The 16,147-nt window shown below is 29.5% G+C and overlaps 1 protein-coding gene across 2 annotated transcripts in view; it reads left to right on the forward strand.

Moving 5' to 3' along the window:
* Gnptab (N-acetylglucosamine-1-phosphate transferase subunits alpha and beta) overlaps positions 1–16,147 on the forward strand; it is a 54,210-nt gene that overhangs the window by 1,021 nt on the left and 37,042 nt on the right. For both annotated transcript variants that reach the window (XM_087165026.1, XM_087165025.1), the window contains exons 3-10: positions 984–1,103; positions 2,919–3,109; positions 5,766–5,968; positions 7,026–7,172; positions 10,136–10,177; positions 13,046–13,177; positions 14,174–14,344; positions 15,694–15,907. In XM_087165026.1, coding sequence (XP_087021152.1) covers positions 984–1,103; positions 2,919–3,109; positions 5,766–5,968; positions 7,026–7,172; positions 10,136–10,177; positions 13,046–13,177; positions 14,174–14,344; positions 15,694–15,907 — 1,220 coding nt within the window. The remainder of the gene's footprint in view (positions 1–983; positions 1,104–2,918; positions 3,110–5,765; positions 5,969–7,025; positions 7,173–10,135; positions 10,178–13,045; positions 13,178–14,173; positions 14,345–15,693; positions 15,908–16,147) is intronic.

The following is a 16,147-nucleotide window of genomic DNA, read 5'->3' on the forward strand; positions in this document are numbered from 1 at the left end:
TCAAACCTCGATAACGCGAAATTGTCGGGATTATCATAATTACTTCATGTTAACCGAATTTTGTTTTATCTGATATATCAACAAAACAATTTATTTCAGTCTATTAATGCATGATAGGTATGTACTACATTAATGTATGCAAACAATTCTATTATGAACCAATCAAATTAAAATAAGCTTTAAGTCATTATTACTTTAGTAAACTATTTTATTTATTTGCCCATCTATTTCTAACAAAGGAAGAAAATAGAAATAGCATTCCTCAAAATGAATGTTTGGGATTTTATACATCATTCATTACAATAAATTGGTCAGGTATTATATTATAACATACTATACTACCATACCTAGTTATTTTTTATCGGTGTTAGTCCAGTTTCCTTTCATATTAAGCGATAACCAGCTAAAACTTTTCATGTTAAACAATATAATTGATTGCTGATGCACGGGAATCTATTTTAGGGACAAAAGTATTTGAGATAAGTTATTTTTGAATTGTTATTGAAACATTAATCAATAGTTAAATGGAATAGTGAAGTACTTACTATGGAACAGTTTAGTAAATTTCAATTCAAGTATTATTGGACATATTGCTTTAAAAAAAAAAAAACAGTTTAAAAGGGGGGGAGATGTTGTTTAAACTAACAAAAAAAGGGTTTTTTTTTTTAAAAAAAGAAGAAAAAACTTCTTTTTTCCAAACCTGCTTAAAACATGAAAAGAAATTATGGCTGCGTTAATTTTCTAGGAATTTCCTTACATTTATTTTTATTTTCAAAATTCCTGTTATTTATATATATTGCTAATTAATACTATCATTGAAACTAGATTGATGTTTAAAAACTGTTTGAAAAGTTGTTTTAACATTTTATTTTTAAAAAAGTCTTCAATATTTTTTTTTTCTTTTGGAGAAATTTAATACAAAATATATTATTTACAACAAAAAGTATTACTTGCATACATGAATATAAATATATTTATTATAGGTTATGCCAATATGTGCCTATAGACGTTGTATATACATGGGTAAATGGATCTGATCCTAAATTTCTTAAAGAATTACAACAAGCAAAAGAAGAGTATGGATTTTCTGGATACAATATAAAGTAACATTTTCTTTGCCTAATACTTTACTATTGATAATAAAATCAGCAATACAAAATTAAATGTTTGAACTTGTACTTTCTCAAAAATTACCATTTTATCATTCTGAAATGACAAAGAAATAAAAATATCATATTTTAATACAAAAAAAAACTATGTTTGCTTTTGCTGCATGTAAATCTTTAATTATATATTTGCTTCTTAAATGCAGCATCAAAATTTACATGGTTTGCAAATCTATATTACACTCAATTTACAAATTATACTTCTTGATTCACATTTGTATGGTTTACAGATTTCTCATCTCATTATATAAATCACCCAATAGATCTAGATTACATACAAATCATCTCTTATTCATGGCTCAGTCTCCTCTGTTGGCTGCTCTTACTACCAACCAACTAGACCACCCAGCCTCATTCTTTCCATCATCCTGACTGGTAAGGCACTGGGCCCATGTCCCGAAGTTTTCTTGTCTTCTGGATTGGTTCAAAGTTACAAGGCTACGGAGTCGGACATTAGTAGTCGTAAACCCGAAATATGGTCGACTTTTCGATGATGGATGTAAAATGAAATCATCCTGACCACAATACACTTTAATTCTCTCTGCTCTCCAATTAAGGGTTACTCTAGGAATTTCACTCGCACAAATATGTTGTATATAGAATGAAACTTCTTATAATTTAAAATTAAATGAAGAGACCACCTCTTCATTTAATTTTATATCTGTATTGGTTTAGTACTGAAAGTTTCTCTTAAAAAAACTGTATCTTGTCTGAAAATTAAATGGTGTCTCGATCTTTATCTTGTATGAGAAGAGATCAATACAAACCAAAAATCTTATTGCCAATAATTCCTTGTTGGTTATTGAATTTTTATTGATTGAATTTCCTTCATTGAATTCAATTTCATCTCTCAATTCTTCTTTGTGAATTACTATATGCCTTGTTATGTTATAAAGACATATTATGATAATATGCATTATTCATGAATTTGTTGAATTTAAATTTTAAAATGAAGAAATAGCACAACTGTGTGTTCAGTTTTTGTTTCTATTTTCTTTACTTTTTCTTTTCTTTTTTTTCAAGTTTATGGCTTAGTGATTATTTTGCATTTCAAACTAAGGCCTAAGAACCCTGAACTCAACAAGAAGAGGGAGCCTTATAGCAAATACTGCTAAGTTAATTTTTGGAATTTTTATTGTGATTGCATGTGTGGGGAAATGTAAAAATTGACAATGTCAACCTTCATCAGTGAATAGGTACTCCAACATAGAATCAAGTTAACATGTCTTATACACTAGGGAATTGGATTTATATTTTTGTGGTAGTAGATACACTGCAGTACTCCCCCTCCAGAATTATATCTGTGATATAATTCGATGAACGGATACCACTAGTTGATTCATTGCTGTTTTGTGAGAAGCCCAGAGAGCTGTTTTAAGATCACCATAATTATTTGAGTACTGATCGTGAGAGCTGTTATAAGTTCGCGGTTGTGGTCACTCCTGTGTTGCCTTTAGCAGTCAAGTGTTTGTGTTGTAAGTGATCGGGACTAAGTGGCAACAGCGCAAGGAAGTGGGAATGTGTAACGACATGTGTCCAAATTTTACTTAACAATAGGGTTCTTTGATGCAAATGAAGTACATGCATACGATTATGTTGTAACCTCAACCTTGGATTATTTCTGTTATTTCACTTCATACAAAATTAATTGTATTTCAAAAAACCTTTACGTCAAATTGCTTTTTTTCAGAGTTAAAAAAAATGTTCAAAAGGAATTGTATCAATTAATTATATTCTTTTACAAAATTTCAGTTGCTCTTTTTCCAACTGCGTGAAATCACAGATGTTGCTTGTAAGACCGGAGTTGCCATTTTTTATAACTGAGAGTGATTTGGAAGAAATCAGTCCAGCATTTCAAAATATGGAAAAAACATTTGTAGTATCTTCTCAATCCAGAAACAAAGAAAATATCACTGTGCTAGTTTTCTCTGAGCTTTCTTTTGGTAAGATAGACAAAATTTTTGAAATGTTTTATAAGATGATTATATGGTTCCAAAAAAAAATAGCATTTTTATAATAGGAACTAAACTAAGCTCCCCTCTTCATGACCAACATTAATATTTCTTGTTTGTTCTCTTAGTGAAGAATTTGTTATTTTATTTTACCCTTATTCATGTATACTTTTTTTTCTTTTTTTTTTCATTTTTAAATCTTATGATTTTACATTTGTATTGTGTGGGAATTTGTACTTGTTTGTGTGTGTAAAAAAACTTTTAACAAAAAATAAATGTGGGCTGAATTTAAAATTTTTTCTTACTATCTCATAAAGACTCTAATTTTTCACTAATTTCCTTGCTATCTAATATTTTAATAAATTTTTACATGTTATGTGTCTTATAAAAAATTTTAAGGCAAATTTTATAAATTAATAATAATGATGAATAAATAAATAAAATTCATCGTAAACAAGAATTCAAAATAACATTTTCTGGCATTCAAAGCATATTTTTGACTTCAAAGTGAATATTTGTTGCTTGCGGACAAGTTCCAAAATTATTACAATAGGGAAATGAGTAAACTTCTGCTTGATTTTTCATAGCAGATCAAGAGGAAATAAACAAGTCCCAAATGTACACAAACGCATTTTATAATGAAGACATGAAAAGACAATCAAAATTACAAAAAAATCTTTGATAGCTCTTCTCTCTTGAAAGTCAGGGAGCCATCTGCTCGTTCAAAGTTAATGTGGACCAAATGCATCTACGCATTCAGCTCTGTGTAGAAGCATACTCCACAACATTGTTACTCTAGTGAAAGGATATGACTGTCTTACCACAAGAAAATTCAACATCAGTTAAAAGCTTGTGTGGTACTATATAAAACAATCTAAAATTTGCATTTATGTCATTTCAGTTCTAATTTTTTTCTCAGTGTAATTTATACTATCTAAGACGAAAAATTCATTATTTTAAAAAAAATGACCACGAAAACAACAACAAAAATGTATAAAGCATATTAAATGTAATTTTTAAGCAGAAAAATTGGTGTGGAATTTTTAAAATCCATCTTTTTACTTGTAATACTCAGATATTTCATGAGAAGTGTAAGTTTAATTCTAATACTCATATTAAAACCCACCCCCTGTTGTCATTGCAAAAATTTGATAATTTCTGGGATTTTAAAAGGGAATAGAATTTTATTATGAAAAGTATACATATACTATGTATGCGATATTATTCCAGTGCATGCTATGCATGCGACTTATGCTAATACCAAATGCAAATTAAAGAAAATGAAAATTTCTTTATCTTTTATGTTCATATGTCTTTTCTTCCGTTTTTAATTTTGATTATTGACCATTTATAATAATAATATAATATATTTTACTGGTTTCTCAATCATGATAGTAGAGTTCCAAAGATAAGCTCCACTCAAATTCTACTAAATTCCAATTATTTTCTAAAAAAAACTAAACTCAGTGACGCGACAGCCCATAGAAGGCTTACTGTGCCCATCTCAGTTTTCTTGACCTTGGACTCTGGGGGATAGGAGCAGATGCTCCGGTTAGGTGGTCAACCAAACGCGAAATCCCCAATGTTTAGTTCCCAAGCATGCTTGGTACTCATTTATCGACGCACTGAAGGTATGAAAGGCTGGGGCAGCCTTGCCCGGCCCGAGGATCGAACCCACGATCTGTGGCACGGGAGCACGAAGAGCTACCACTCAGCCACCAAGCATATTAAATTATTTTCAGTTTCTTTTATTTCTTAATTCAACATTCTTTGTGGTTTAGAGACAAACCATTAAGGGGAACTGAACTTGTTTGTTTGTTCAATGATTAAATTTAATAGTTGTACGCAATTTATTGTTTATAAAAAAAATTTCTTTATGCAATACTTTATTTTTATAATATGGCTGAAAACAATGATTAAGGATCTCATTACATTCCACAAATTTTCCAGAAGTTTGATAAGATAATTCGACGAAGCATCATTCATAAAGCTTACCCAAGGTTCTTTGAAAAGTGGTAAAAAATAGTCTGCTCATTCCTTTGTTCTTTTTTTTTCTACATTCTATTTTTTTTTTTCAATTAAAGAACTTCCATATCATTGTAAATATTTATGTTTGTTAAATTATTACAGAGAAACTTCTTAAAATATTTTTAATGGCTTCTTAAAAAGAATCTCTTATATGCAACATAGAATTTCTTTTTATTTCTAATATTGGACAGTATTCCAAGCATTTTTTTATATCGTTTAGGAGTGCAATAACATTGGCAAAATTAAGAAATTTTGTTTCTGGCCAGTTTTTGCATCTTAAAATGTGGCCATTTTTTAAAAAATTTTAAGTATTAAAATACCTGTTGATATTAATAATGTCATTTCTTCAAAAGCATTTTTCAAAATATGATAAGCATTACTCGGTTCATTTCTAAAATGAAGAAAAATTTTAGGAAACAAATGGGAACTAAAATAATTTTTAGAATATCGAATGTATGCGCAATAATTAATTATTTATTAAAAAAATAATTATAATATGCGCATTGAGTGCAATTTTTAAGGAATTAAGTCATGACTGACAAGCAGTTTTTGAATTGCCATTTGTTATATTTACTTGCCCTGTGATTTGTGCCATACTCACTGACTATTTCTTTTGTAGCTGAGGAAGCTTTAGCATTGAGGACCATTCAAATCGATGGTAAAAACTACAGTTTGAGTTCTGGTTACCTGACTGACAACTGGGCTTCTCAGCATACTGTTTTACTGGACAATATGTTCATGATATCTGCAATTTCTTCTGTCCTTTCAAAGGAGAATACACTCGATAAATTGCCTCTAGATATCAGGCCATCTATTTCGAAAGTGAGTTTTGTTTATATTTGTGCCTCCTTCCCGCATCAGATTAAACTGCTACCGTGTTGATCAGATGGTTTGCTGTCAAAACCAGTGACCAGGGTGGGAGCAATACTTAACTATGTGTATATAGTCAGGGGCCTGATATGGACAAATTTACTACCGTTTAGCGGTACCTTCACAAATTCACCGTTCGAGCAAACGGTACTTTCACAAATTCAACTTTAAGAAAAACGGTAGTTTCACAAAATACTTTTTTAAAAAAAGCAAGTTTTATGATTTTCCTCCATTCCTTTTAAAACTTTGTGGTACAATTGTCTTTTTTATGAGTTAAGCAGTAGTAAATGATTGCTTGCTATAAATTTATGTTTGAATACATATTTCTTTTTCATTACTAAAAATCTTCGTCTTTATTTACACTTATAAATCTTAAATTTTTACTACTACTCAGTATTAACCAAATACAACGTCGAAACTTTTCTGAGTATTTTAATATTAAAAATCGGTTATTTTATCTCAGTATACTGTTATCTCAATATGCTAAGTGTGCTGAGTACTTGGTAAAATACTAATTGAAAGGATATTGTGTGCATGTTGTGTTGATTTTTTAATCTTCCCAAATTATTTCTTAATTTTCACAAAATAGGTTCCTTTTTAAAATAAAACTAGACAGATCCCTGCATATATATTTCATGTGTATACGTTTATACAATGTATGTAATTACACATATACTATGTAATAACAAAGTATGTAAACATTCAACTTTTTTTACTTATTCATGCAAGCATTTACATACAGTGCTCGTTCGTAAATGTTCGCATAAACATGCAGCGTAGTTAAGTGTGAATGTATGTACAACAACATATTTATGTATTTGTACAGTTACTATTTTTTAAATTATTCATATTCCAGATTACTTGTTATTGTTAGATTATGATTGCTGGTAAAAATGACTCCTTATAATCATACATACTTATAGTTATTCACATCTAGCCTAATCTGTGACTCTGCATTTAATTCTATCCATTGCAGCTAATTGAGACAATCCATATTTCACTCTTTCAGGTAAACATTTATGAAGAAAAAAACCTCGCTATTTTTATTTCGTCTGACAAAGAGGTCGTTAACTCTGCGTTGAAGTTGAGTAACATTACCCTAGAAAATAAAGTTTCTGTTATATCACCTGTTTATCTAGTTGTACAACTGCCTTCAGTAAGTACAATTTCTTTTTTCATATTTTTACAAACAAAATTGATAGTGTGTACATTAATATGACACTATTACCTTATTTATATTTCTCCCCAATCTTCTTATGTGTACATTGTTTCACTTCGTAAGTTTAACAATGAGTTCACACTTGTTGAGAAAAAAAATTTTTTTTTAGCTAAATACTATGCTCTATTATTCAGATATACTTTGCATGCAAAAATTAATTTTTAATAATAATGTCAACAAATAACTCATCAATTTTTTAATTTATTTTGAAATATGATTTATACGTGTAGAATAATATAAATCTGTCTGAAAAAAAAGTTGATTTTTACTATTTCTTACTTAAGTGACAATGTTTGATCTTCTGATTTCGGTCAGACACTGAGTTTTAGATGTTTGAAAATTTTATTTTTCTCGTTAGAAGCATTTCTGTCAAATATGCTGCTAATTCTAAGTTGTAAGTAGTTGTGTTCGCTAACAAAAATAGTGTTGACTTCAGAAAATTCAGTGTTGTGTTAGATAATATAAATAACCCAACCCAATGTTGTGTTAGATAATATAAATATATCCTTTCTTAAAATGATGCCGACAATGAAATGTGCTTTAAAAGGTTGTTTTCTTAGTTGATTAGACTGCCTCTCAAAGAATGTATTCATTCGTGAATTGTCATTTAATATCCCACAAAAACAAATTGAAAGGTGCCACTTCCCATTCTGAGCGAACATAAATCTAATCACAGAGGGATCACCCTGAGCCATGTGCAGGGTATCCGCGCCTGGAAAGTCATGAAAAATCACGGAATGTCATGAATTTTGGTATTGAACAAAATTTGTTATGAAATGCCGTAATTTTTACTATTTTTTTTTTTTAAAAAATCATGTAAAGTCATGAATTTAGGTCAATGAAAAATCTAATTTTAAAATGGAACTACCCCCCACCACCACCAATTTCATGGTGTTCCGAATCTGAATTATATTCCGAATATCTACAAAAGCCCCACTCACAGTCATATTTTATTGAAGCATGAAATGTTTTTATCATGTTCTTTAAAAATTATGGTTTTCTTTCAAAAAATGAAAGAAAAAATTGATTGATGGTCGAAAAATGAAAGAAAAAACACACATAATTTCTAGATCGAATTATCTTGTAATCTTCTGTGATTTCAGTTTTTTTTTTTTTCATCAATTTAAAATTCTAGCTTAAGCAAGCCATCAGTCATTGGCGAATTTGTTTTCTTCCGAAATGAGGACAAATAAGAAAAAAATTATTTGCTCTTGTATTTTTTTAGCTATTTTATTGCTTCAACTCTTTCATTACTTTGTTTTTTAAATTTAAAATCTATAAATATGAAGATGTAGAGTATAACAGTTTCGGATATACCGACCATTTCAATGAATGTTATTTTAATTCTTTTTTAAATTTATTGTTGTGTTTTTGTCAGAGAAAATAGTTACTTTGTTACGACATGAAAAATTCTTGGAATTAGTCATTGAAAGTCATGAAAAGTCATGGATTTGAAAATCGAAAATATAGCAGATACCCTGCATGTGGGCTATGGTCCCCACTCCTACCCTTTTAATTATGAGGCGGTCACTAAGTTTGGGGTCAAAATGGAAAGGTAAGAATGGTTTAAATTAGAAAAATGCAGTGGTTGAATGGGATTTACTTTTTGGATGCACATTATGTAGAAATTAAATTCACCTTTTAAGTAGTTTTAAAAGAATATTTTGGTGGTTCATAGTTTTAGATCTATTATCATTTCATGAGAATGATCGTATCGTATGGCAATAAATGAAAACATAGATTTACTGTTTGATTTTGAACTTTCATTGAATTGTTATTAGAGAGAGGGAAAAAATATTCTTTGTCAACTTTAGTGCTTTAAAAATATGTATGAGACAGTGATGTGTTTCAATAAACCTAGAAATAGAATTGTAGCTTACCTATCAACTCTTATTCTTTTTTGAAGTGAAACGATAGTTAAATTGACACTGTAAGCAAATATTTAATCTATATCAACATAATATATACTATAATCAACATAAAAAGGATTATAGTATTATTTGCAGACCTTCAATGCACATGTTTTATTTATTTCAAATTTATAAAAACACAAATCTCTTTACTGTTAGATTTTGAAATTTTATTAAATTTTTTTTGTAAAATGAAAGAAATATTCTTTGATAACTTTAGTGCTTTAAATATATGCATGAGACACTTATATGGATAATTATATGTATATTTTACTAGCCTGTTAATAAACTAAACATTTAAAGGATGAATTTTTTAATATTACTGTAAAACATAATATTTTCTGACTGCTTATTCTAAATGATATTTTTATTGGGATATCTAAAAAATGTGTTTATCAAAAATACTTTTTTTTTTAATCTTTCTATAACTGTGTCTTTTTCCAACAGAATCTGATAAGAATATAATTTTCCCGCTTTTGAAATTAATCTTTACAATTCAGAGTATTCTAATTCATAGAATTTTACAAATGATCTAAAAAAATAAAATTAAATATTTTTATTTTTAAAGCTAAACCAGCTGAATATATTTATGTCTTTCCTGACATATACTAAAAAGTAAAACATAACTTGAAAATATAATATGACGGCATTGAAACTTCTTAGTACTTGCTATTGTTTTATTCCAATTTATTATTTGTACGATTTCTAATTTTAATTCATTTTTCCTATATCTCATTGTCTTACTTAGTTTTTTTCTCCCTATTTATGCTTTGGAACTAATGGTTTTAAATATTTTATCTGTGCATTTAAAAAACCTTAATAAAATGTTCTAGTTCCATAGAAAATGCTACTAGTTTTAGTTTTATTATTAATATTTCCTACACTGAATTTCAATGTTTTTTGTGCAATTTTTGATGTTGGCAGAAGTAGTGTTTTAGAGAAAAATCATCTAATTTGGCAACTTTATTTTTTTATTCCTTCTTTTTATAGGATCATGAAGATATATCTGCTAGTCGTTTTACTGATAATGAAGTAAGTTAGCTTTTTTTCTCTGAATATCGTAGTTTATTAGAGTGGCTTTAATGAAAGTTATTTTATATATTGATATCAGTGAATTTACTTGTTATATAAAAAAAGGTAGAAAGAGTTTGGGGAAAACTGAGTACCTCGATTTCGGCAAAATTAGTTCTGATTTTCAGCGAACAAATTCTAAATTTCATTCTACTAGTTAAGAAAAAGCACCTACCCTATTGAAGCATTGATGTTGATGGCGTGTCTGTAGATACGTTTTTATAACTATATCAACTCTCTAATGTTCTTTTGTTTTTGAGCTATCCTTATTTATTGGTCATTGCAGTTAGTAAACTTATTTTTAGTCCATCGTATTATACGTTTGCTAAAGGTTTGTATGCTAACAAACAAAAAGGACTTAGCTCAATAGTCAGGGTTGCAAAAAACTTGGGTTTTTGTAGAAAAACCCAACCCGGGTGGGTTTTTCTGGGTTTTATTGGGCTTTTCTGGGTTCTATTGGACTTTTCTGGGTTTTTCATGTTTTCATGGGGGTTTTTTCAAAAGAGAGGGCAGGGGTAAGTACCTTATTTTAAAAAAGCTTATTTTAATGTTAATAATTAAGTTTAATTTTATAAATTGACTTCCTACAGATAATTAATACAAATAAATTGATGTGAAAGTCAGAAAAAAGTTTCTTCTGACATCACGATGCAAAATGTTATATGTACTCACATGCATCGCACATTTGAAACTTATTTTAACACAGGAATACTTTTTATTTATATTTTAACCTTAAAAAATATTTGAGGAACATTCTTTATTTGCATAGAAATCGAATAAATTGCACTGAATAATCAATGACCATACAGTCAAATCTAGTCAACAAGGTGACTCTCCAGTCTCCAACACAATTAGTTTTTTCACTATAAGCTAATTTTTTTAGGCTAGACTGAATAAATATTTCAATAGAATAGCTCTTTAATATAACAGAGGATAAAAAAAGAAATCAATCTTAGAAAAACCCAATTAAAACCCACTTTAGGTTTGGTTTTACTGGGTTTTTCACAGTGGTTTTTACCCAGTAAAATCCGGGCGGGTTTTATTGGGCAGGTGGGTTTTTTGCAACCCTGTCAATAGTAGTACTATTCTGTTTTGTTTTGACAACCTCTTCTTGTGGGGTAAGATCAGGTACGACTCGATCAGGTGTCTTTCCCCCCTTCATTTGTGTCTGCTGGGCCCACAAAAGCTGCAGTGCAGCAGAAGAAGACAAAATTTATTATGGGCCCCTTTCTAAGGTGTAAAAATCCTTGTTTTATGTTTGGTAGAATTTTTGAAGAGACTTCAAGCAAAATTGTAGTTTTTATATAGATGTAAAGAAATTCTTTGCTATATTTTCTTTTTAAAAAATAGTTAATGAGCTATTTAGTTTTGTAAAGAATTTTGATTGGGCCCTCAAGAAATTCTAGGGGACGACTGTCCCTCGCCCCTTGAAAATTACATGCATAATTTTTCTAAATTGTCTTATATAATATAAGCTACTTTTTCACTGAAATTCTAATATTTTTAAATTTCCCTTTAAGTTAACATGTGCACCTAATTTTATCACACTAGTCGGGTGAAAAATCATTTATGAAAAAAGTAGTACATCTATGACTTTTTGAGAATGTACACAACTAAACAATGAGTATCTTGGTAAATGTTCCTAGGTAGAAAAATTTAGCTCCAACAGGTATTATCCTACCTTCCCCTATTTATATATATATATACATATAGAGAGAAAATTGCAAGCATTTATTAAATATCTATGCTTTATTTCTCTTGCTTCATTTATGTACTTTTGATGTTAAAATAATCGAAGCTTATATTTAAAATATTATGATTAGTTCTATTTAAAATTTTCTTTATATGATTCTTTACTTATTTTAATTAAATCAGTAAATTTAACTCAAGTATTTATTTCATTTAAGTGTTGATAGTTATATATTGCTCATTTTAAATTTCAAGTTATGTCTAGCTGAATAAGATTGTTATTATTTACCCTGTGAAATATGCATTGTTCCATTGAGATTTCAAAAAGCATAAATTGAAATTATCTCATTGAGACAAAAGACTTTAATTTTTCTCCCCATTCAGGAACATCACAATTGTTGAAATACAATTATTCAAAAATAGTACTGATTTAGTGACTAAGTATTTTAACAAAATAGTTTCCAGCAAAGTTTTTAACAAAATATTTTCAGAAGATTTTCCAGCTATCATGACTGTAAAATACTTGGTAACTTTATCTAATGCTAATATTCAGAGTTTACTCACCATTTTTTCCCCTTTGTTTCAAACTTTACCTGCCAGTGATTTATTGTAGCCGTCAAAATAAAATTAACATTACACTTTAGCCCTAAACCTCCAATAATCATTCTTTGGTTTAGCTCACAAAATGAATTATTAGTAAGAAATTAATTATCTAAACACAGCTTGTTATTTATAACTGTTTTATTTAAACTATTTCATTGTCTTATATTTATATGCACAGCTGAATTCCCTTATAACAAGAATGTAAGGACTGAAGCAATTCACTTGTTAAGCTCGAGTCAGAACAAAAGCTTTCACTCACAAAAAGAATTATTTATAAGTTGGTTATGAACCCGATCCAGAAGACAAGGGAATTCCTGGATCAAGTATTGGAAGAATCTATCCCGTATTTGCGTTACATGGAGAGGAAAACCATGAAAACCTCCCATGGTTAGCCTGACGGCAGGGGGACTCCAACTCATGATCCGTCTACCGCTGAGGATATTCCAAAGCTGACCAAATTTTTATTAAAAATTTACTTGTTATATCTGGAATAGAATCTGTGTTGGAATAAAGGACTGTATAATTATTTCTTTTCAGGAGCTCAGATACTCGTTGCGCTCTCTCGAAAAACACGCCCCTTGGGTTCGGCACATCTACATTGTAACAAATGGACAGATTCCGTATTGGTTGAATTTGGATAATCCAAGAATCTCGATTATCACTCATCATGTGAGTATATGTGAACTTTCAAAAATGCACTCTCTCAATATGAAAATTTATTTCTATTTATCTGTTCCTGCAATATTCCATTTTAACTTCGTTTTTTCAACCCACCTCAATCAGTATGCCACATTTTAAAATACCTTGAGATTTTTATTCCTAAGATAAACAGAAACTTATATCTTATTGTAAGTTATTTGCTTAGGGTTTGCTTGGGGTCAATAATTTTTAATTTGCCTATTGATTTATTATTATCCGAGTTATTGAAACATTTTTTGAAAGGATACAAATTCAATAGCCAATATTTAGGCTAATAAATCTAGTAAAAAGTGTTCCAGCCATACTTCCACCTATTTGTCATGCTGCTATTGATACTTTTTTCATTACACTCAGCGAATTACTTTCATCAAATTCAATAATAAATGCATTTTATAGTGACGAACTATATCAGAGTTTTAAGTAACCTTATAATTAGCAGAAACTGCTGTTGTCACTTTTGGTAAAATCAAATTATTTTGTTTATTTATTTTTCTAAATCTATTGACAAACAAACAGCAACAATTGCATATTTTTTAATTCTTTTTAATTCTGAATTCAAAAATTTGAATTTAAGCATTTGAAAAATTTTCAAAAAAAAACTTTTGAAAGATGGAATTGATTTTTTTAAGTTCAAAATTTTTTTTAACAATTAATGAAATGAGATTTCAGATGTTTCATGACTTACAAATAAATAAAATTAACATTCACTTGCTCTGTGATTTAACGTTGAACAAATGAATATTACAAGTTATGATTTAGCAATAAATAAAATAAATTCTCAGTTAATTAAACAAATGATTTCATCTTTGTCTACTCTAAAAACATAAACAGTGTTGACTCAGATGATTTTTTTTATGTCAGACTAAATGCATTAATAAATAGTACTATTCATAAAGAATGTATTTCTGTAAATTATATTATTTTATCGGAAGTCGTACTTCATCTTGTTTCTTTTTCCCCCCGCAGGATATCTTCCCAAATGGAAGTCATCTCCCTACTTTCAGTTCTCCTGCTATTGAGTGTCACCTTCACAGGATACCCAATCTTTCTGATAAATTTTTGTATTTAAATGATGACGTTCTTTTTGGAAAAAATGTGTGGCCTGAAGATTTTTATACCCATACTAAAGGACAGAAGGTGATTTATTTTGACTATAATAATTTCAGCTTTTCTGAAATAATTAAATGTTATTCCACAACATTGCAGACATCTAAATATGCCAAAAATGGTTGTGAAAAGAAAGTTTCGATAGGCCTAATTTTCTTTTCATTCATATGACTGTTTTCATATTTTTAATATTCAATGAAAATGATACTGACATTCAAATTACATTTTCCTTGAGGCAGGTGTTGGATCATTCAGTTCAATCAAAAACATTTTCTTGATTTGAAATTCTTTGTATAAGTAAGTAGATGAGCAAATAATAGATTGTCTGATCAAAGTCTTTTTTTTTTATCAAATTAAATACTACCTCTACTTTTTTAATTTTTGGAAAATCATTTGGTGTGCAAATTTATTATATTTCTTGTTAAATTTTGTTGTTTTTGAAAATTTAAATTACTACAATTTCGAATCTGCTTTTAGTAAAGATAAGATTAAGCAACTAGTAAAGATTTTTACACCCTACAAGAAGTACTGTTTAACAGGAAAGACAAAGAGTTACTCTAAAAATGATTTAAGATACGCAAACTCTGAATCACCTTCCATGCTTACAAAACCCTTCCACCCCCCCTTTGTCTTTTGATTGCTGCAGTCATTTAATTTCAAGATTCAAATATGATAAAAAGGTAACTTTACGTAAAACGAAATGCAATATTTACTTTATAAAATTTTTGAAATTCATTGAGGGAATTTTTTCTATCCTTTTTTTTTTTACACAGTTGTAATTTTTTCTCAACTTTTTTGTTACATATATTTTGTATTTTTATGTATGAAGATTTCAGAATCATACAAAAGCATTGCTCATCCCTTTCCCCACCTCCTCATCAGAAATAAGTAAATTACAAACGCCACCGCTTCTCTTTCGTTGTATGTTAAATGGCCCCCACTTCTGACCAGATATAACATTGAGCTCTACCAACTCTATAAGCGGCCCCAAATAATCTGCAGTAATAGGCTGAGATGGGTGGGCCATCTATGGAAAAGCTCTGATAATAGCGCCATGAGAATCCTTAAGAACCCCTTGCCCCTGGGGCAGACCCCCTACTAGATGTCTCAATGACATCGAAAATTATTTGAAAATCCTAAAGATTAGAAATTGAAAGGGAGTTGCCATGGATAGTAGGTGATGGTGTTTGTCAGCTGATGAGGCAGCCAAGGCTTGCAAGGGGCTGTTTCGCTGACAAAGAAGAATACATTTCTGAGGGGGGGGGGAATTTTTAATTGTTAGGTATTATTTGTTGCATCTAGGAATGCATTTTTATCACTTTTTTAAAATTTTAATATCTTAGTAGACAGAATACTATATGAGAGCTTGTTTTTGTTAGGTTTATTTATCTTGGCCAGTGCCAAATTGTGCAGAAGGCTGCCCATCTTCCTGGATTCGAGACGGGTACTGCGATAAGCCCTGCAATAATTCCCACTGTCAGTGGGATGGAGGGGACTGCACAGCTGATAATCCAATGTTGCCCTTCCAAAATGTCCATCATGATGTCGGAATCACTAGCTTTTTTCACAACATCAAAGCATATTCCAACAAAGGTTGGTATTTTTTTTTAAAAACCAGAAGCTAACATTTTAGTATTCAAGGATTGATTTCATCTGAAAATTGTATCTTAACTCTATATTGGATAACTTTTTATTGTTAACTATTTTTTTTTCCAATAAAATTTGCATGTTAGCATTTTCTAAAGTTTTTAACATTATTTTATCTGTGAATACAGTAGGAGTGCACAACCTTTTTTAAATGAAGGGCCACTTGTACACCAGGAAGATTAATGA

The sequence above is a fragment of the Parasteatoda tepidariorum genome, chromosome 5, assembly GCF_982258835.1.
Source record: "Parasteatoda tepidariorum strain Cologne lab strain chromosome 5, Ptep-v5.0, whole genome shotgun sequence".
NCBI lineage: Eukaryota > Metazoa > Arthropoda > Arachnida > Araneae > Theridiidae > Parasteatoda > Parasteatoda tepidariorum.